The sequence below is a fragment of the Marmota marmota genome, unplaced genomic scaffold (genome assembly GCF_001458135.2).
Source record: "Marmota marmota marmota unplaced genomic scaffold, marMar, whole genome shotgun sequence".
Classification (NCBI taxonomy): Eukaryota; Metazoa; Chordata; class Mammalia; order Rodentia; family Sciuridae; genus Marmota; species Marmota marmota.
In genome coordinates, this window is record NW_026000016.1 from 41,792,695 (window position 1) to 41,815,735 (window position 23,041).

At 32.6% G+C, this 23,041-nt stretch overlaps 1 protein-coding gene across 2 annotated transcripts in view; it reads right to left on the bottom strand.

Annotated features, from left to right (window-relative positions):
* Window positions 1-23,041, bottom strand: part of Dennd1b (DENN domain containing 1B) — a 245,539-nt gene that overhangs the window by 13,500 nt on the left and 208,998 nt on the right. For both annotated transcript variants that reach the window (XM_048809591.1, XM_048809592.1), the window contains 4 exons: window positions 20,360-20,400; window positions 19,616-19,684; window positions 15,321-15,377; window positions 14,418-14,525 (listed from right to left, as the gene is read on the bottom strand). In XM_048809591.1, coding sequence (XP_048665548.1) covers window positions 14,418-14,525; window positions 15,321-15,377; window positions 19,616-19,684; window positions 20,360-20,400 — 275 coding nt within the window. The remainder of the gene's footprint in view (window positions 1-14,417; window positions 14,526-15,320; window positions 15,378-19,615; window positions 19,685-20,359; window positions 20,401-23,041) is intronic.

A 23,041-nucleotide genomic window follows, 5' to 3' on the forward strand; every position in this document is an offset into this window, starting at 1 on the left:
TCTCCAGAAAGTGTATAATCAGACTGTAGAAAGGTGAAAGAAGTCTTCCAGAAGCAACAAGGGCCAGGTGATCTGCAGTAACCATTTTGATCACTAGATGGCAGACAAATACAAATAAGGCAAAATACAAGGTAAATTTAAATTCTTGGCCTGGGGTTAGATAGGGGAGATAAGGAATATAGACAGATGAGCAAGAAAATGAAGAAAATGGAATTCTTATACTTCATAAAATTAAGGTGTTTTTAATACATGAATTATTGAAGGTAGATGTAATCTTTGCTACTGCCCCTAATTTGGAGTTGAGACAAACTGTTGTCCAAAAGTTTCACTTTGCTTACTCCCAAGTCTGAAAGAAATCTCTGAGCTTATGCATTTTTCATTCAAAGACAAAAATACCTGCATGAAGTGCTATGAGAATAAATGGTGAATGTCACATGAGGCTCGTCAGTAAGAAGATTCTGAAGTGGTCCTGACATGTTGAGGACCCTTTCCCAATTCTCCCAGATCACAGTGATTTCTTATTCTTTGTCAGCTTTATTCACTTTATTTCTACCACTCAAAGGTTACCTGGTATATGTTCCCTTGTAAAATCAGTATATCATTTTCAGTTCATTCCTATTTTACCAAGCCCTTGAGAACAAGAATCTTATCTTTTAATTTCTTTTGCTTCTAATTCCACTTTCATCTGCAATGCAGAAAGCTGCAAGAGAATGTCACTCCCACTCTGACAATGAGAAAGGGCTGGAAAATCTAAAAAATAAATTGTAATTGTTCTTGAGCCTCTCAGGGTCCTGAGCTGCCAGGTAACTAAATACACTGAATTTCATATATTTCAATCTCTTCGAAAGAGAGATGGGAGACAGGACCAATTTCACCATTTGCAAAGCACAAGGAAAGAGAAAACTGCCATATAACCAGGTAAGAAGAAATCTGCTAAAATTTTAATAGTCTTAGAGGCCAAGTATGGGCCAACATGTTAATTTGGAATAGCTGGGAATGTCAAAGACAAGGGGGAGTTTGGCTCTTTTCCAAACATAAATGTCCATAATTTTGTTTGCTAATTGGGCTACCTCACCACCCAGTGCTCATAAGAAAGACTGAGGTGAAGATGGGAGACTGAAGAGCTCCCTTACTGGTTCAGGTATGCAGAAGGTGACAAGCTCAGCGACAAGTAGGAAGCCTCAATTTCTTTGAGCCTTCCTTCAGATCCAACAGAGAAGCAAAATCTCTGTGTCTTAAGGAGGAACAAGAAACTCTCTTAAGCAAATGATTTTACATTGATACCAAGCAGAGGTCTATTCCACGAGGGAGGTACAGGTAACTCTCATCCACCCTGGATGAAATACAGACTGATGAAGTTTGTCTATCACAGGGAGGAGGGAGAGGGCTACTAAGACAGTCCACACCTGAAATAAAGGGGAACATAGTCCCCAAGACTGAAGCTGGATACAGCACAGAAAAGCCCTACGGCCAGGACCAGGAAACAGCGGCTATGGAGGGTGAAAAACATGGAGAGGTTCCCCCTGTCCCCATTAGCCCAGTGTGGCTCAGATGTAAAAGGTCTGCTGATAGCTGAGAGTGAAGTAGGAACACTGAGAAAACCTAGTAACTGCACTGGCAGGGCTCCACCCTAAGGACAAGACAGCAACCCACTGAAGGAAATGATATCAACAAGAAAATCCAAATCCAGTGCAACTTCTGGTAGACTCAACCTCTTAAACTAACAGCATTACAGAAGAAGAATCTTGTCCATTTCTGGATGTAAACAATTTTTTGTATCCATGGGGCCCAGTACTCAATTAAGCATTATGAGACATGAGAAGAATAAAAAGGATAAACAACATACCTGAATAGATAGGCTGATAGCAGAGAGATGAAATCTTTTTTTAAAAAGTGAAAATGATATGAAAAAAGAAACAACAGAATATGAGAGTTGAATTGTTTTAATCAGCTCATCAACAGACTGAAGAAAGACTGAATTTCAAAACGGGTCAATACAAATTATTCAAAATGAAACACAAAGATTAAAGAAAGCAAGGAAAATGAAACAAAAAAACTATCAGCAAAAAAGAGCTGAGGGGTATTATCAACCAGTCTAATTCATACTGCTTCTAAAACATAATAGGCATTAATTCTTCCTTTTTATTTTTTCTGGTGGTTGTTGTTGTATTTGATAGAATGGAAATAATATTACCTCATATTTATGAAACTTCTAGTGAGTGTTGGAAGAACAAATTTTGTCAGTATATAACATCCACAATAATTCTATGGAAGTGAACATAATCATCACCATGTCATAGACCTGAAGGCTAAGAGGCTTGGGGAGCTCAGGAAAGTTGCTCAAGTTCATAAACCATCCAAGTGGTTTCTAACAACTGATGAGGGTGATGATTAAAAAAGTAAAAGGGAGAATACATGTCTTTTGAAGTGTTGAAAGGAAAATAGTACTTTATATTCTTTATCATATCACTTTTTATACATGAATATATTCATGTTTACTTTTCTACGTTCTGTTTTGTAGCCTTAAGAAGTGTTTCAAACGTAACTGAATGTACAAAAAAAGAGTAAATGCCCTATATGTTGTGATACTGCATTATATATAAAACTGTGTGCATATATTACATTTTTGTCTCTTGAAAAAAAAAGGTAAAAGGGAGAGTGAATACGAAGGTCAAAGGAGGAAAGGCTTTCTGAATTTGTAAATGAAAGTTCTCAGAAGCCACAAAGAGGTAAGTGATCTTGAAAACTGTCAATCAGCAGTCACTAGATATTCATATAGTTGAATTAAACTAGACTCCAGGATGGTGTGTCTATTCTGTCCATATTGCACCACTAATTACATTAATAAAAGCTTATTTTAATTAATATTAAGTTGTTCTAGAATTTGACTAAAGAAATACCTTTATTAGACAGAATGCTAGAAATCAGAACTAACCCCATTTATAGAGAGCTTTTTACTGAGCAGAGATTAGGAGTTTAAAACCATCCTGGAAATGAAGTACTTTAGTTTCATTTCTCCATTGTTGATCAGAGACTTTATAAAATTCACCCCATGGCAACACTGCTGGGTACCCTAAGATGGTCTGTCACTGAAGTGTGTTAATAGGTGGAAAGAAGGTCATTACTCGCAGGAGGTCTCATTATTCACCTGAGTGGGTACAAGAAACATGGCTGCAAACAATATTTTTAAGACAACTTTTAAAGGCTGTTTATATAACAAGTGATTTAAAATACTTTGTTCCATAATTTTTGATCTTTAATATTTGAAAATGCAAATATTGCCAATGATCTTGCAGTAATTTTTCAGGGCCAGATTATTATTGGTCAGTATAAACACAATTTTAGAAGACTGATAAATAACATTCTCAAAGCAAAATAAATAAATATATCAGTAAACCTTTGATAAATGGCAATCTATTTCACTTTTGTTGACAGAGTTTCAATATTTCAACATTTAAAAAAGGGTTCATATACACGTCAAGTCCATTTGTCTTATATTCTCAATAAAACACAGAATTTGGTTTTCTTCATTAATTAATTTGAAGATGAACTTCTAGCTGGGATAAAAAATTCAGAAGTCAGCATTAATCAACAGAACCATATTATTTCCATATTATTAAACTACTTTAATAAATTATGCTTTTAAAAAGGATTAATATTATTTGATTAGGAAAATAACTATAGATACATTTTACTTATCAAATTTATCACACAATATATTAAGTGTATATATGTGCATGTGTGATATCACACGTAGGTACAGAGAGATTTAAAATGTATGTGTGTGTGTGTGTGTGTGTGTGGGTATGTTGAATATAGTCAAAATTTCAACAGACATTGCACTGATATTTTGGTCTCAGAATCAAATAATAACCAGTTTTTAAAAGCATTTATTACAAATGTCAGAGACACTGATAAAGCCACAAAGGGAATAGATTTCTGTGAAATGACTAGTATTATATTCCAATGTTAGAAAAACCATAAAGAACTTTCAGAGAAGGCTGCAAACATAGTAGCCCTATTTTGTAATTGGCATGGGGGCACAGGCTAACTTAAGATATTTATGTATCATTCTACTGTTTTATGTTATGTATTAAGAATATAACAATGTGTATAGATATAAATCAGGCTCAGATTATAATAAGATTCTATTATACTCCTGTAGTTATATATCTATTGACATTTCTGGCAATTTCCCTCTCAGGGGACACTAAAAGGCAGCAGGAGTAACCTCTACAAAGGAAATGACTAGCTTTTCCTTTCATCAACATTAACATTGATCTCTGACAAACTTTAAAAGCACTTCTCTACACAAAACCAGAGGAAAATCGCCATTTCTTTATCCTAAGATGCCTGAGAGAAAATAAGAATTTGTCTGCAAAATTTAGGTTTTTTTTTTTTTTAATAGAGAGCTGTCGTTAATCAGAATGCTACAAATTAAAGAGGTACTAGTTTAAAAAAAAGAAACTTCAAAAACTAATCCGGATGAAAAACAGGGAGGAGAAATATTAGTTTTGTGATTCCACATAAAGAGTGGTAATATTCATTAAATTTACTAAATGGAAAAACTGAGTACCTTTATTTTTGTTGGGAAGATTCTATAATAAATAATAGTTGTTTGTGACAATAAATTTGAAGGGTAAGATTATAACATTAGGGAGTTACATTTTAAAATATTTCAAAATGTATATGGAATATGTTTATATAATTAGTATTATTTTTCATTATTTCTTTTTAATATGCCAGGTATTATTTAGTAGAGCTAAACATACCAAAAAATGACGTCCCAGAGTTACTAGAAGGAATATTTAGTTTTAAACTATTTATTTGATTGAATGTTCTTGAACAATTTTATGACAATATAAATGTCTCAACGTGTGTCCCATTGTGTTTCTAAGAGACTATTCTGAAAAGGCGCTATAAATTTAAATGCTCTTCTTTTAATGAAAGTACTAATGATTTCCACTAGATGGCACCCTTGTAACCCATAATGGATTTTATTATTATTTTTTTTAAACAGGTTTAGCTAAAATCAAATTTGACCTGTTGGAAATTAATATTATTTCAACAGAGAAACAATGGAGAAAATAACTTTCTAACTAACAATATGGTATTCAGAGTTTTCAATGTGGACTCAAAAGATCAATTGCAAAAATCTCTGACATTAGCATACATTAGACTACATATATCCTATGTGAAAGAGTGACTTTGGGATGGAGACTGCTGCAATGTACTTTCACTTTGGCAGTACTTTTTAATGGGCATTTGTTAACAGACACACACTCATTTAACTTATTTCAAATGTTTATCATTTCTCTCTCTCTCTCTCTCTCTCTCTCTTTTCTTTTTTTTTTTTTTTTTTGTACCAGGGATTGAACTCAGGGGCACTCACCCACTGAACCACATTCCAGCCCTATTTTTTGTTTTATTTAGAGACAGGGTCTCACTGAGTTGCTTAGCACCTTACTTGTCCTGAGGCTGGCTTTGAACTTGTGATCCTCCTGTCTCAGCCTCCCAAGCTGCTGGGATTACAGGCATGCACCACTGTGCCCAGCCAAATGTTTACCATTTGAAGCCTTCTTCAAATTAATTACTTTAATCCAGCATTTTAGCTTCAAATGTTCTCACGATTGAGCCAAAGTAAATGAAGTGCTAAAAGTACAAATTTATTTATTTATTTATTTGCTAATTATGATTTAGTTATACTTATTTGTATTATTTTGTAAAAATAAACTTATTTTACAAAGTTAAGTATTATTTTCAATTACTCCAACACAGTTATCCCCTTGTGATTTACAATCACTTTTTTTACTTGGTCAGAAGCAAGTGGCTACTTCCCTCTGTAAACTATGTCTTTTCTGTACTGTCCAGTCCAGAAAAGCTGTTCAATGGACTGTATTTTTCCAAAGATCCCAAAACAAGTATATCATTTCCTGAAATCTATTATTTCATCTGTGCACCTATTATTCCTGGAATCCTCTGAATTCCTATGAAGTAAGTTTGTCATAAATATATTAATATGAGCCACACCCTATTAGGTGTGAATACCTCATCTTGTTTTATCCTTAGGACTAAGTAATTTAAGAAAACACCTACATTTTCATTTGCTCCTATAAGTTTCATGGAAGCAAGTTCATTTTCAGCATTTTAAAATATGATCATCTATAAGACAAATGTCTTCTCACATTTACAAAGATGCTACCATATTGGGATTTCTTTTTAAGTTCAATGAAAATATAGCTTTCAAATGCCTTACTTACAAATCTAAGCAAACCAAAAAAGTAATTATCTTCAGAGCATATTTTTTTACAGATAAAAGTATACTACTCATTAATTATAAAATGAGCTCATGGCTATTGTCCTATATTCCACAAAGCCATTAGAATGATTTACAAACCATTCAATACACAAAGACGCAAAAAGACAGCAAAGTTTCATTCATTAATTGGGCATGGCACCTGGCACAGTAGGTAGAAATGAAAAAGCTCATAGATCATATTTTATGGTGAAAACACATTCCTTGTGCATTCAAAAGATAACTGCTCATATCTCAAACTAGTTCATATTAGTCCATATGACTATATTAAAAATATGTCCACCAATTTACTTGCTCTTATCAGTTGCTATTATGACTATTACACATATTTCTATTTGTAAACACTGTTTAAGTTAAAATTCTGACGACATTCCAAACGTATTTATTAACAGGCACACTGCATTATATCATATTATTAACGAAAATAATCTTTCATTCATATTTTCTTGTGCAGCTTTACATACCTGATAGAACAGGTAGAAAATCTAAGAAGATTGTTATTTTTCCCAGACATGAAATAGTTAAAAGTGATATGTATACCAGGATTTTAATAGGGCTTAACAAAAAGCTTCACTCCTCCACTTTCAATAGATTTTGTTGCAGTGATTTTTTGCCTTGCTTAGGGCCATCCATCTGTTAATTTTGACTTGTAATACAGCTCAGCTCGCATACTTGTTCACTAGTGTAATTGTGTGTATGTGTGCATGTGTACATGTGTGTATCATACACTTAGATAAATACATGCTATAATTCTGTAATTGCCAGACTAAGTCAAGAATGGCTAATATTATTAAAATGGAGCAGAACCTTAAATTTATATAAATTTTACATATTATTTAAAAGAATTTCTTATTCTTCGAAAATTTTATAATTTTTAAAAAATAACTTCAGATCAGTCTTAATAGTCTAAATATTGTTCACTCAGCATTTAGCATTCTGTTCTAAAATAAAATTGATGAAAGAAGGTAAGTACATTGTCAAGATTAAAACTGCTCTGCACCATGACCAGTGGCAGTATTCTCACTGGACCCAACTGGCCCTGTTTTCAATAAAACCAGAGGAGGATCCTTTCCCTGGAGTCCTGTTAGGATGGGGCTGCTGTTAGAACTGTCATCTTCACACAAAAGGGAAAAGGGTTGGGTTTTACAAATGTGAAGCCTAATTGGGAGATCTTCATGGCTGTACCCTCGACATTTATTTAAGCCTCATCAACAAAACAGAAAATAACCATCCTAATTAGCAGACCAGCACACAAATTACTGCTTGTTGGGGGTGGACTGTAGATTTACAATCTATACCAAATATAAGCTAAATAATGGAACACAGGATTAAAACAAGACATATTTTGGATCTTGTTCTTCTTTATAGCACCCAGATTACAAACTTTATTTTTTTACTTTAAAATATATTCTAAATCATTCCATTTTTATAATTTGGAAAATATCAAATAAATATCAAATGCAAATAAAGTCTTTCACTGGCAACTCTCACTGGAAACCAGAAATGTAATGTTATTGCTACACTTGAGATCTACTTCTAAAATAGATAATCAAATGGACTAGGAACCCACATGCATTGCTGAGATAATTTTACCGACAATAAAACAACACACATAGGGTCTTATATTCTGACAAAAAGGGGATTTGCCAGTATAACGGCATATATTGCTTTTCAAATCATATACTGAGATTTCAAGTCATGCCTACTTAAAATAAAGAAGGTAAATTTCAGGAACTCTTGCTCTTTTAGTGTCCAGATAATTGTTATTGACTCTGGGCAGTAATTACCAAGAGAGAAGAAAGTCTGATGGTGGCACTGCCTAAAAGACCTGGCAATCAAGATTATGTATAGATATAAATGAACACCTACCAACTATTGAGTACTTTTTATGTGGCAGGTATTTTATATGCATTAAATGTCTATAGAATCCCAGGAAAATGACATGTATTGCTAAGGGATGTTCTTTTTGGAAGAGAGCTCAATCAATGCTACTATCTTTTTCAGTCAGGTAACCTTGTGGCACTAACGATCTATGCCCTCATCTCCAACTGCCTGTCTGCTTCAAGCACTCTACCCAGCCCAAAGTTACCATGGTAGTGGTTAGGCAATCTCTCTGCTTTTGAATTCCTATTCTGCCATTTATTACCTGAAGAACTCAATGTGAAGATCTTAATCTCTCAATTTCCCTGCTTATAAGTCTGAAAAATGGGCAGGGGATAATAGTTTCCCCTCTGATTGGATTGTTGGGAGTTTTGTATGAATCACGTAATGCAGACAGACAGAGAGATCCTCACTGTTATCAAGAACCTGTCCATTTTTCTCCGTGTTTTCTAAGGTTGCTCTAGTGCCCTCTTTTATGGTTTCAACTCTATAAAAACGGAGGAACAGAAAAGAAATTAAGAAAAGGAATATTATTCGAATCACCAAATCCTAAAATTCCCTGCAGAATCTTGCTTTTAAGTCATTAAATTTAGCACATGACATATCTTTTAAGATAATTTGGTTATTTGATGAATTAAATAGATAGGAACTGGAGCATCCCTCCTTTTGATATGTAATTCAGAGGCCAGTTCTAACACAAGAAAGTGATATTATTCTGCTAGACAGCCTTATAGAAGGAAGAAAAAAATATATATTTTAAGTGTATTTTCAGTTGTAGTTTTTATTTTTTCAAGTGATTCAAAGTTCATGTGAGAGCTAAGTAAGTCCAGGGCTAGGAAATATAACTGTTTTTGACAAGGATATTAATGAATCTGAACAATTCAAATAATAAAAACTGTACACAGAAGAGACCAAACAAAGAAAAACAAGTTTTTGTCTCTTAAAACAAAGATCCTTGCCACTGTTTGGTAACTCCATCAAAATATGAGCCCCTGGGATACTAATTTATCTGTGGATCCAAAGCATCTTCCCTATTTCCTAGGATGATTGTGTAATTTCTGAACAACTTAAAACCCTGTACATAATAATAGTTGTGCATGTCTCTTCATTTTGGCTGCTGAGGAATGAAAAGTGCTTTCACAACTTCTTATTATACTTACTTTCTGTCAGCCTTCAGTCTTATCTAACTTAAATAGATGTATTTAAATTTTACTCTTCTATGATTACTTGTAAGGTGTTAAATTGTATTTTTGGAAATAGGTAAAATATAAATGAATAAATAAGAATTAGTGTTACTGCAGTACATAGTGATATCTAGATTCTGATTTTAACCACATTTAACTTTTCCTAGAAATATTTACATAATTAGTTAAAAATTTAATCTACTCATATTATTATACATGAGGAATTAGGAGTAAAAAAATAATTGATTTGGAAATCAGCCTAAAAGAATATGCTCATGACTCTAGCAGCAGCTTTCTGTCTCATCCACAATATAGTGGCTCATGTTTTTATTAAATCAATGGGATTGTATCATTTCTAAAAGATGGATGCTCCAAGGAAGCTTCTACAGTAATAGACTACAAAGAAGAGCAGTAAACTATGGCTGTCCCCTCTCGATTTCTTTGCTCAACATGCAAATAGTGTATTCTAAATTTATTTCTGCTTGTAACCTTTTTTTTGCTTGTGGAAGTGGCTCAATTGTCATGTGAGAATTAAGGCAAGAGAACTTCAGGGTAGGCTGACCTTAAACTTACCTTCAGATAAGTACATAGATCCAGCTTCTAGGAACTTAACAATATGGATTTGTTTTTTTGTTTGTTTGCCTTTTGGCAAATAGCTTTATAAAGCAATTATAAATAATAGACATTTTATGAGATACTGTCATAGTACTGAAATTCCCTTCTCTGAGAATTGCTTCCCCTGATCACCCTACTCACTCCTACCACCTCCCACTGTCCCTGATAACATGGTCTCGTTCTGTTTTCTCTGGCTGGAGTTTATTGAACCAAGGATTAATGCTGGGTCCAAGTGGGCTGATTACATCCTTCCATAAGAAATTGGATTCTGGAATTCCTCTCCATTTTGAGTAGTAGCTGCTTAAACTGAGGACCAGCAAGATTTATACCAGGGCACAGAGAAGCAAAGTATACAGAATGCACAATGTATACAGAATGCACAATGAACATAGAACAGACCAGGTGCTGCAGGGGCAAGTGAAGGGAAGCTGACATTCTTCCCTGACTGCTCTTTCCATTTCCTGTTTCCAGTTCTATCACAGGCCTACGTATATTCTTTAACTTAGATATTGAAGGAATACCCATATCATTGGATCACAAATGTCCTGATACTGTTTTTTTCATTTGTGCAAATTTGCTAAACACTAAAAAAATAAATAAATATTTCAAATAAAGGATTAGGACAATTTCAATTTGAATACACCATGTTCTGCTTTTAGAAATAAGCCTCCGGCCACAAACAGGCTATCATTTCAGAGTAATATAACTCATCTCAAAGAAGTAAAATTAGCAATATTAGAAAGCATGAATTCTGTGAGACTTGGGAGAAAAAATTAAGATGGAAAGTAAAAATGAAAGAATTGCTCCAAGATGACTTTTTGGCAAATAGTTTTATAAAGCAATTATAAATGATAGACATTTTATGAGATATGGTTACAGCTCTTAAAACCCTTCTCTGAGATTCCTTCTCCTGATCACCCTACTCACTCTTATTACCTCCCAGTGTCCCTGATAACATGGTACTCTCTCTTGTTTCTCTGGCCACAAATTTAACTTTTTGATAAGTATATACATGAATCTAAAATCAAACAAACTTCAATGATAGAAAAATATAAATAAAACATTAAATTTTAAAAAAATATTAGGACACAAATGTTTGGACATATGAATATATTTAGCTATTGAAATAAGGACTCTTAGATATACGAATCCACTGATATAATGGGAAATATACTGGGTATACAGGCTTCTTGAAACTAGACACTTATCACTTAAAATGTAAAGATTTTCTAGACACTCTTAATTTCTGCATCATAATTATAAATATGATGAAGAAATTCCTATATAGTAATTAGAATTTTTTTTTTTTTGGCGGTGGTGAATGACATTGTTTCATGGTTTATGATTTGGCTTTTTGTTTGTCTCCATATTTTCTATTGATGTATTTTAGTTGTACATAATGGTAAAATTTGTTGTTAAAGTCATACATGCACATGATATAACAATAGAATTCATAAAAGAATAAGCCCTACTTCTCAATTCTTTTTATAGCCATCACTTCTGTCACATCTTCTTGAGAACTCATATAATGCTAACTAACAAACACAAGTAACTTAGTGATGTGACAACAAATGACAGCCTGAAGATTCATACAATGAATGGGACCTGTTATCATGTAGGGTTTTCTATGACCTAATATACTTTTTTGATCAGAATGTACTGTGTATTGATCACAATTGTTAATATTGTATTCTATATTGGAAATCTGCTAAGGAAGTAGCTTTTAGGTGCCCTCACTACACTAAAGGTAACTTGGGAGGGTGATGGATATGTTAATTATCTTGAGTAAACATTTTATCACGTATATCAAAATATCTTTGTAGACCTTAAGTGTACACAATAAGAAGAAAAATTTATCTCTAGGAATTAGCAGAAAACAAAACCAGAAATTAAAAAAATCGATTTTATAACTAAATTATATTAGACATGTTATGTCATGTTAAAAGAAAGGAATAGTTTTAAATACAAAAACCTGACAATAGTTTAACTTAAAACTGACATTTAAGAGTTTCTTTAATTTACATATTTTGTTTTCATCTTCAAGCATCCTATAGGTAAAAAAGATCTCATATTTTTTTCATATAAAAATCTTTTTTGCCATGGTAATTATGATCTAAATGTCCCATTATTAAGCCAGTAAATTGTTCTATAAAGTTTTTTTTAAGATATTAAGGGTTGAAAACAGACAAGAATTGAACATACTTGTGAGGAGAGTAGAATCAGAAATATCAATAGCAAACACATCATTAGTTTACAAGTTAATGTTTTTCGGTTAATAGTGACCACAAAAGCTTCTATAGGGAATAAGGGCTTTATTGAAGGGCTCATTTAGCTCACAAGCACTAACAATATGCTGCAATTAAGCAATTCTAATCATTTCAGAGTAATATAACTAGATATAGTAATATAACTAGATATAGATATCAGTTTAATAAGTAGAAAATGAAGAGAAACTACTTAACATGTTACAGAATAGTCCCATGAAAACAGAAGTTTTCAGTTTTCCTTCTATATACATACTTTATATCTAGAAAAGTGCCTAACACACAGTAGGTGTTGAACTATCAAATGAATGGGTTTTCTTTACAAATGTCTAGGATGTTAGTACAGCTTTACTGGCCCTTTCCCATTCTTAAAGACTGCTATGGTTTGAATGTTTGCTCCCTCCAAAAGTCATGTTAAATTTAACTGCAGTGTAACAATGGGACCTTTAAGAACCGATTAGATTAGGAGGGCTCACCCTCAGAAGTGGTACTGGTGCCTTATAAAAGGGTCAGTTTGGCGTCTTGTTCTTTTTTGCTCTCTACCTTCCCTTCTGCCCCTTGATGACACTACATAATGGCCTTACCAAATGCTCATGCCTTTGCCCTGAACTTCCCAGCCTTCAGAAAGATGAGCAATAAAGCTCTGTTCTTTATAAACTATCCAGTCTCAGGTGTTCTGTTATAGCAGCACAAAATAGACTTACACAAAGACATATTTGCATTTTATGGCCATCCATAATCTTCGGTATCCAGCTATCCCTGGAAGCTAACTAAGCATTAGAAATAAACTTCTATACCTCCTCTGCCACTGACTAGTTATGAAACTTAAGGCAAATTGCCTTGTGATGGGACCATTCTAGCCATCAACTTCTGCTTATAAACTTTGGTGGCTGTAATAAGCTTTGTAGCTACTCTCTAGTTCTTGATTTTTGTAATTTATATATCCATTCAAGAATTCTGTTTTAAACATTGTTTTCTAACAGCATTTAAAATATAATTTGATGGATACAAATTTTCCTTGGTTAAAAACCTACAGAAATATACTTTTGATACTAAATGAGAGGCAAACAATGCTATGATTCAGAAAGCTTTACCACTGTCTTTTAAGTGGCATTAGCATAGAGGCAGAAGCTTTAAATATTCCTAGCAAGTAAAATATCTACCTCTGAAAAGTGATAGATATACAGAGAGCCCCCAATTTACAATGGTTCAACTTAAACAATTTTTTGAGTTTATAATGATAAGAAAAAGCAACATGTTTCTAGAAGAAACCATACTGCAAGCTGTGGATTATTCCCAGGCAAGTCATATGTGATGCGACACCCTCTCTCAGCTCTGGACATGGCAGTGAGCCACAGCTCCCAATCAGCCATGCAGTCACTAGGGCAAACAACTCCACAGTATACTGTGCTCCTAAGGTAAAGGTTTGGTAAATTAGGTGTATAAAATCATTTTCAATTATAATATTTCAGCTTAGGGTGGGTTTATATCAGGAGTAACCCCATTGTAAGTTGAGCAGCTTCTACAGAGGTTTTCACAGACTGTTTTAGTAAACAAATGTCTGTATATGAGTTTCCTTTGATTTTTTGTAGTAAAGGAAATCTGTAATTTCTTGTTCATCATCACGGTGTGTTCATACTCTATGGAAATCAAATATTTGTCTCACCCCACTGGATTATGAGCTCTGTGATGACATGATGAAGTACAGGCTGAGCATCCCTTATCTGGAATGCTCAGGACCAGAAATGTTTTAGATTTGGGAGTTTAGGATTTTAGAATATTTGCATCTACATGAGATCTTGGGCATGGGGCCCAAGTCTAAATGCAAAATGCGTTTGTGTTTCATATATATTTTATATAGCCTGAAGATAATTTTATTCAGTGTTTTTATAAATATTATAGTGCACCTGTGTTTTGAGTGCTCAGTTTTGGTTGTGGATTTCAGATTAGGGATGCTCAACCTATATATATATAGAAACTGATGGCTAGGACATCTGGTTCTTAATCTCATACCCAGAATCCACCATCATTTCCTCGACAATACTGCAGGTTTTCTTATCATGAGACAAAAAATTAATGGGTCCAAAACTGTCCTTAAAGAATTCACTAAAATTATGTAATTTTAGAACATGCAGCCAACAGGGTAAATGACCTTACCTGGGCAAGCTTACGCTTTTCTATGTTTCCTCCCTTTTCGCTGTGTAAAGTGTAAACTGGTGTATATTGAACCGAACCAGAACAGGTCCCATAGTCTTCCTCATTTTCCTATACATGAAAAAATGAGCAAGGAATTATTTTAGCATATTTATTCTATTACCAAAGTTATTTGATTAATAGACTTAGTATCTGATACACATGCATACAATAAAAAACACTTCAACTATAAAATTTAAATAGTCTATTTAGGAACAAAGTACATTCTTCTAAAATGTGAATTAATTTTCATAATAAACTCTTGAATAACCTGAACTACTCTGAAAATTTCAATTATTATGCTTTCTTGAAAGGTGAAAGTAAAAACTGTAACAATTTATAATAAAATCTATCATAATGTATAATCAAACAAAATACACATATACTGACATAATTATTCAAATACCTGCAATATCATAAATTTAAATATAAATCCTCATATACAAAATTAAGAATATTCTTCAATTTAAAGTAACTGTTTTGCAAAGAGCCTCTAAACCAAACAATGGCATTTCTGAATTAATTCTATTTCAAAGGTATCTTTTTTAAAAAAAATTCTCAGCATGAAGCAAGAACTTCAATTGTAATATCAAGGCAATCAACTTTATGAAAACATACATCCGGTTAATCATCTTTGAAGATCTCCACAGTTCTGTGATAAAATATGCAAACAATAAAGAGATTGTTCAGTGTATGCATATAGAATGGCAGAGAGTTGCCAGAGGGCTTGTTATGAAAAATACATTTTTGAACAAAGGGATAAGCATATTTCAAAAGTCATTAAAAACATAAGTCTCATGTGATTTGTAAACATATAAGCTTCAGATGAAGACAACAGTGAGGGTAGAAGGAAACAATTCCACGCACCTTGTGCTTCAGTTTACTCTTCACTTCCTTCAATCCCAGCTTTGCGTGGTTTTTTGCCTAGAAAATGATAATGAATGTGTCTGGTTCAGCATAGTTCTATTAACACTTTAAAAATAAGTACACATGATCACATTTAGAATTACTATTTGCATTATTTAGAAAAGGAGCTGATTATAACCTAAAACTATTTTCCAGGACACCATCATTCACTATTTCATTATACCTAAATTAAATCATAATTAGGCTGTATTTAATATTTCCACAAATCACACAAAGGCTAACATTTAGTCTATTTTGTCTGGTAACCTATAAAAAACACAAGGGGGATCTACCAGATTTCTAAAGTACAGCTTAATTTAAAATTGGGACAAGCTAGGGGCAAAGAGGAAGCATATCACACCAGAAAATTATTGGGGCAAATGTTTAAACTTCAAGAAACTCAGGCAACTTTACAAAATTTTATTAAGGTGCTTTTATAGGCAGTCACAGAAATTTTACAAATAAATCCATTGTGATGGTATATCTATTTCATATATATATTTCTGGCAAAAATTAAAAGTCATTTAACACTTTGAAGGCTATCCGTTTTTCACCAAAGTTTGGCTCCAGATTTGAGTGTCCCAAGTCCTGCTGTGAAGTGTGTGGAGTATAACTTAACTAAAGACAACTGGGAGTTTCACAAAAGCCTTAGCCTTTGCTCTACTTGAAATTCCCATTCACTGTGGCCAGAGTGAAAAAGGAGAAGAAAGGAATACACATTTATTTTCTGTTTCCTAAATACATGATTGTGTGCTGAGTGCTTAGCACACATTATTTCTTTTAGTCATCACAGGTTGAAGTTCAGCATGATTGTTATCATATCTAACAAATAAGGAAAGTGACTCAGGAATAATAAGTCCACCTAGCAAGATTCAAATCTCAATCTATTTAATTATAAAGTCTAACTTCTCTTCTTTTAATTTATATTAAAATTATAGAGTCCAACTTCTCAAAGGAAGAAGTAAAGTTGTAAAAAATATAATCACTGAATTTAAGTCTCACCAAAAAGGCATTGTGAACCTCACTGTATAGACAGAGAAACTGAAGACACACATGCTAAAGACTTCAACTACAAAGGCCATGCTCCACTTAACCCATCCTGATCTCTCAAGGTGCTTTTAGAAAAAGTAAACACACGACTTTCCCAATTTCTTTGCAGAGAAGGATCTTATTTCCTTCCTGTTAATATCTGTAGTAATCAGTAGAGTATTTGGCATACCATAAGGAATATCTTGAACTGAATAAAACAATTAATTCTTCATTGTAAATGAAGCAAACTAAAACATACTACATAGTAAAAGTAATCCAAAAAGCCAATAACTCTAAATTATATCCTATTCTTCTTTAGACTTGATAAATAGCACTTTCACATTCTTCATTCATAAAGCTACCTAATCTAATTAAGAGGTCCTATATTAATTCCTGTATTTCATTGGTAAAAATATGTAATTACCAAGGAATAATGCTTTTGTTCCCATCTCTTAAGAGTTTGTATCCATCTTTGCTTTTACTGCATTTGGACTATATTCTAGTTTATCCAGACATCCTCTAATCCACCTGATCATACTTATCTTTCCAGGTTCTCCTGTATCAAGTTGAAGCTAGTATTAATCTCTTCCGTAGTTCTGCAATTTGTGCACTGATTAATTTAAATGTATACAACCCTGCCTACTCATTAGGTTTCCTTCATACTACCTAGAAGATGGAGCAGATTCTTTCTATCCTTTTCAATTCACCAAGCTGACATTCAACAATGTCAGCAACTATTCACTATAGAAACGCACCAAACAAATGGCTTTGACTAATGCAAGGATCTAATGAAAAGATTAATTAGAAAATCTTTTAGTCAAATCAAATATATAGTTCACTTTACTGTAATTCTTAAATTATGAGAATGTGTGTTCCATCTCTTGTTTGCTTTATGGGCCCTTTTAATATGGAAAAGTACAGAAAGCAGAGAAAAAAACTTTCTAGCATAGAAATAAGTATAGAAAAAATATTATAAATACAGCACAAAATCATTATTTACTTCAACAAATACATATCCAGTACTTCAGTAGTATGTTCAAAACACAGGGTGAAATGATGCCAATATCAATATAACATCAGGAATAGCATCTCAATTACTTACAGTACTTTATATGCTAAGCTAACTCCATGATGAGAATGAGGCCCAGTTCATGACAGTTATTCAAATAATGTGTTTAGTGTATAAAACAGAGGCAAAAACATGGCCTCTGCTGCTTAAAAATATGCCACTTGTAGAAAATAAATAACTTCTATTATACCCACATAAAGAAATTAGAAGTAGTATTCATAGCAATTTATAGTCAAAGAAGGAATTTTAGTGCACATATTTTAGAACATGAGCAATCTGGAGAGATCAGTTTTAGGTAAAATTATGAAGGTCACAAAATAACTGATTAACCTGCCTCAAACCTTTTGATGCATGTCTGATATGATACAAGATAAATGATAAGAAGTTATTAAGTATATTCTAAATACCATAATTTGTTGAAATTGATTTAGGGAATAATTCTCCAAAGAGCAGAATTCTTAATTTGAAAAGATTTCATTGCCTTGCAGAAAAGTGTTCAAAAGAAAACATCCTACTGCCTAGAAGGATCAAATTTTAAATAATGAATGAGTCTGTACATGCTTGTTTTATTATCGTACTTTTATAAAAGATAAGAGTGAAATTCAGGAGGAAAGCACACATTTAGCAAAACTATACAAGCTCTCTAGGCTTGCTCCAGGAATAAAATGAGGGCCTACTAACTGCAAAAACTTTCCTAGCATCTAGAATTTTGTATGTGTGAGAAACAAGGCTTGATATTAGGTTGTTTTTTCACTTGGTAGCTGTGTGCTATTTCATTGTGAAAAATTTCCCTTCAAAAGCAACTTAAATCAGCCCATTAGAGGCAGTAATCTCCTAGAACAGCAAAGTCATGAGGAAACCAAACAAAAGGCAGAGGCTGAAGTTTCTAAGGCAAACTGATGACTTCTTTTCACTTAACGCTTTATGAAATGGCTTCAAGTAGTTCAGAATGTTAGAACTTTATTTTTGAATCAACTCTGTAGATTAGCTTCCCTACCAAAAAAAATGCAATCTTTGAAACAGATTTTTTTCAATCGGAAGAGTAACTACATTTATATTGCAATTGCATGTAAGAAAAGAACATAAATTCTAAACATTAAAATACTTTATTATTATTTCTATCATATCAATTATTTATTGAGAAAGCACTTGAAGATAAATTTTTATAATATCACAATTACTACCCTGAATATATTTAGAAATATAGAATATATATGACCTGTTGAACTTAAAAAAACAAACAAACAAACAAACAAAAAAACTTCACTACCACTAGATAATCCCTGGAGAAGCTACTGGTCTAGTGTAGAGATAAACATATATGAAGACACAGAAAGTGCTGAAGCAAGTTCCTACAGTTCAAATGGAACCATAGAAATAGTTCTATAAACTTAGTTGTTTTTTTATTGTTGTTGTTGTTTGTTTGTTTTTTCGGCATGGGATTGGGAAAACTTTTTTTCCAAGGGACATTAATAGATGAACCAGTGGTTTACTAGATGGATAGAGACCAAGAAATGGATGTTCTAAGTAGTAGGAACAACTTGAACAAGAATAGAAGGGCAGAAGAAAATATCTTGCATTAAAAAAATAAGGCATTGCTAAGTATGTTCAGACATTCGAAAGTTTCAGAAGAATTGGGGAAAACAGAACAGAATACAGGAAGGAACAGGTAATGCAAGGTCTTAATTATCATATTTAAAGAGATTTTAAATTTATTATTTGTTCATTGTTACTGTGGTTATTGTAATTTACTACATGCCATGGAGAATTACTGAAGAATTTTAATTTTGGAGACTCAATGAATCTGTGAGAGAAGAGATATTGCCACATTTTTCTACTTCTGCCTCAAATGCACAATGGGAATTTAAAATGAATGAAAGAATCAAATTTACAAAACGATACCTCCTCATGGACCGTTTTAATGTGCTGTACAATTGTGCTGGTAGCTTTGAAATAAAATGAAGAACCATTTTTAGATTATTTAAAGGAAATGCTCTTTCTATACACTAAGATAACTTTTTAGCTGAATTTCTGTTGGTCAATATTAATTCTAAAGTTTTTTAAAGCTTATTGAAAAATATTTTGAATTCATATGTGTATCTTCTAGGGAGTATATAAATCTATCAATAAAATTATTAAATACCATAAAAACACTTACAAATTTATAAGCTGTCCGTACTGCAGGCGTTGCTTTGGTCATTGCTGTGTTGAACAGTGCACCTCCTTTCTGCAAAAGAAAAAAATGTTTCCAAAAACTTTTGGCAAACTGTTCTGAAAACAAAGCATTATTAGTAGTATACAAAAATAATTTTACTCACAAGTTAAATACCTTTTAAAATTATTTTTTAATGTTTTAAAATACTACAATAACTTAACTATAAACGTTTGATTCTGTTCTTTTAGTTGGTATATTACATCGTTTAAAAGACATTTTATCTTTGAAGTTGCAGACAAGTAACATGGATAGTAAAACCTACATATTTAAAACTTAATAAAAAGGGAATAAAATATTTATCAGCTGTTTTAATATTGGGTAGTAAAGTTTAATCAATAGAAGAGAGATTTTTTAAAAAGTCATATTAACAAAACTATGTTATGAAGAAATTATAAAAGTTCCATGAAATCTGGCTATTCCAGCTAGTTCCTTATCTGGATTATAGTATAAAGTGAGAAGAAAATATTGCTCTACAAAATATGTCATTTATCTCTAGACAGAAACTTTCAAATTTAAAATTATATTTATGAATATCAACAAACTATAAGCATAAAATAAGAATATGTGCACTGAGAAAATTTGCACACATTTCAAATATTATAAATAAGTAGCAAAGTATAAATAGCATACTTTTACTGATTTCTCCATATCACAGTGAAAGAAGAAACTTTGAAAGCATATTATTACCTTTACTGTATGTACCCATTGTTGATATGACCTTGGGTTCCCTGGAATACAGAAAATCTGATATCAGGAATCAAAAATAAAAATTTATAAATTAAAATTCATCAATAACTAGTATTTCTAGCATCTTAGTAGGCAAATTTTACTTACAATGTTGTAAAAGATGCAATGGCACAATGAGAATTAATGCTTTAATTTTTATAATTAGCACTTGAAAAGACACTTTTTTCATTGACATATGAAAATAATATATTATTATCTATTCTTTTATTTTCATATTGGCCTCAGAGGGAATATCGCACCTCTTTTCAAATCCAAAATTTCTATTTTTTTAAACTTAATTTTCAATGTTTTATGTCTCTGCTGTTTTGTAAAAGTTGGCCTTTTTTACATAATTTTACTTAAAATGCCACTCAAGTGCAGAGAGAAGTGTGAAAAATTCAGAAGGAAATTTGGAGCTGAACGAATCTGAGGTACAACAAATTTATTCTGTGGTTGTTAATTATTAACACATTAATTAACTTTATTTTAATGCAATTAAACCACAGTTTTAGTTCTGAGCATATTCTCTGGTTACAAATCTATAAATTTGAAAGGTATCACCCAAGGAAATGTAAAGCAAATGTAGCTTTTAAGCTACAGTGTACCTGGTTATTATTATTACAAAGCTCAAATGCTGACAAAAACTAGTTCTAATACAATTTGGAACTGACTGACTTTGAAATACGGTAAATAATTTGGCCAATAAAATGAGATTCAAAGGCAAAAAGTAATCCATATTACTAGCCTAATCTTTCATATCAACTGATTTCAACTACTTTCTTGTTAGTATAAATGTTTAAATATTCTCTAAAGAAGGGTGAAAAATCACAATAAAATGTGTTACTAGGTGTAGTGGCACACTCCTGCAATCTCAGACTCAGGAGGTTAAGGCAGGAGGATGGCAAGTTCAAAGCCAACCTGGGCAATTTAGCAAGACCCTATACCAACATAAGCAGTAGAAAGGCCCGGGAATGTAGCTTAGGGGTAGTGTATCCTTGTGCTCAATTCCCAGTAACTTCCTTCTAAAACAAACAAAAAAATCAAAGTGCCAGTGGCTACCCTGTCAATAACCAGGTACAAGTGACTTCTAAAAATGGTGTTCCTTTGTTTGTGGTTGTGGCTTAGAGAGGTGGGGAGGAGAAGTACCACCTTGTTGTTACAAAAACAGAAGCAGAATGATCCCAGCCTAAGAATTTTTTTCCTGTTATTCTTTGTAACCCTAATAAACATCAGGCAAAGCATTGTGCTCTGGATTCACTCTTAGACTTAAAATCTTTTCCTAATTTAAAGAAGTATCAAGAAATCACTTTTATTCTGATAAACTTTTATTCTGATAAACATCTCTTACCACTCCACACTGCATTATGCCTTTTTTGGAGAAAATAATCTAGAGAGAAATACTATATATTGTTTTTAATTTTGTAAATGACTACACAAAAATGTATCTACCTAAAATAATTTATGTAAAATAAGTTTAAAAGGGTAAGCTTTAAGAGGTCTTGGCTTGTCCAAATTTTTTAAAATGTATTTTCCATTGTAAAATAACAAATTCCAAGTTATCCTATAAATTTATTTCTCAAGGAGATTTTTATTAATGATAAAATTAAGTGCATATTTTTATTCATCCAAATTATTCACTCGTCTATTAAAAAGTCTCATCAGTTCATATATTTTTTACTTCTTTATTGTTAAAAATGATTGAGTGAAAATCATAAATTTAAGATTTAGATGTTATTTACAGTTATTCTGTAAAGTATTTAATTATTTTCCTAAAATGAATTTAAGAAATCAGAGAAATGCCAATAATATAACACTTCAGCATTTTTGGATACTCAAACACAAAGAAAATGGCTATGATAAGACAATGGATCTGTTATAGAAAGGTTAGTGTCATATTTAGGATTGTAAGGTTTAAAAAAAGTTCCTACTGAGCTCTCCACAGGTCACAGATGTTTTTATCTACATTATGTTATTCGATCTGAACATTTCTACTATAAAACAGGCAAAGCAGGCAATGCCATAGGAAACATAGCTGGATGGGAAGGAAGCAGCATTTGGTGTGCAACAGACCTTTGTAGTCCAGATCCACCCTGCAAACCATGTGATATGGAACTAGGTTCTTAATAGCAGAGTCTCACCCTCCTTATTGGTCAAAGCCTATCATTGACTTTTAGGATTAATGTATATAAGAATGAAAGATAATTATTATATGATATTTAGTAGGGTACCTAACACATCACAGAACCACCATAAATGTTAGTTATTATTAATTATTATTAATAAGTTTCCAAATAAGGAAGCTGTGGTTCTGAGATGATACATTCTTTGCCCAAATTTGGAAGTCTAACAACCAAGAAAGAATAATCTAGGCATTTTAATTCCTGGTTCATTATTCTTTCAACTCTGAAATACTATCTCTAAGACTACTTAGTAAAATATCAGAACATTTAAGTTATACAGAGGTTTCTCTGTATCACCTCCAAAGCAATTACATTAGAAAGGGATGCTGGGTGCAGTGGTGCACGCCTGTAATCCCAGCAGCTCTGGACGCTGAGATAGGAGGATCATGAGTTCAAAGCCAGCCTCAGCAAAAGCAAGGCACTAAGCAACTCAGTGAGACCCTGTCTCTAAATAAAATGCAAA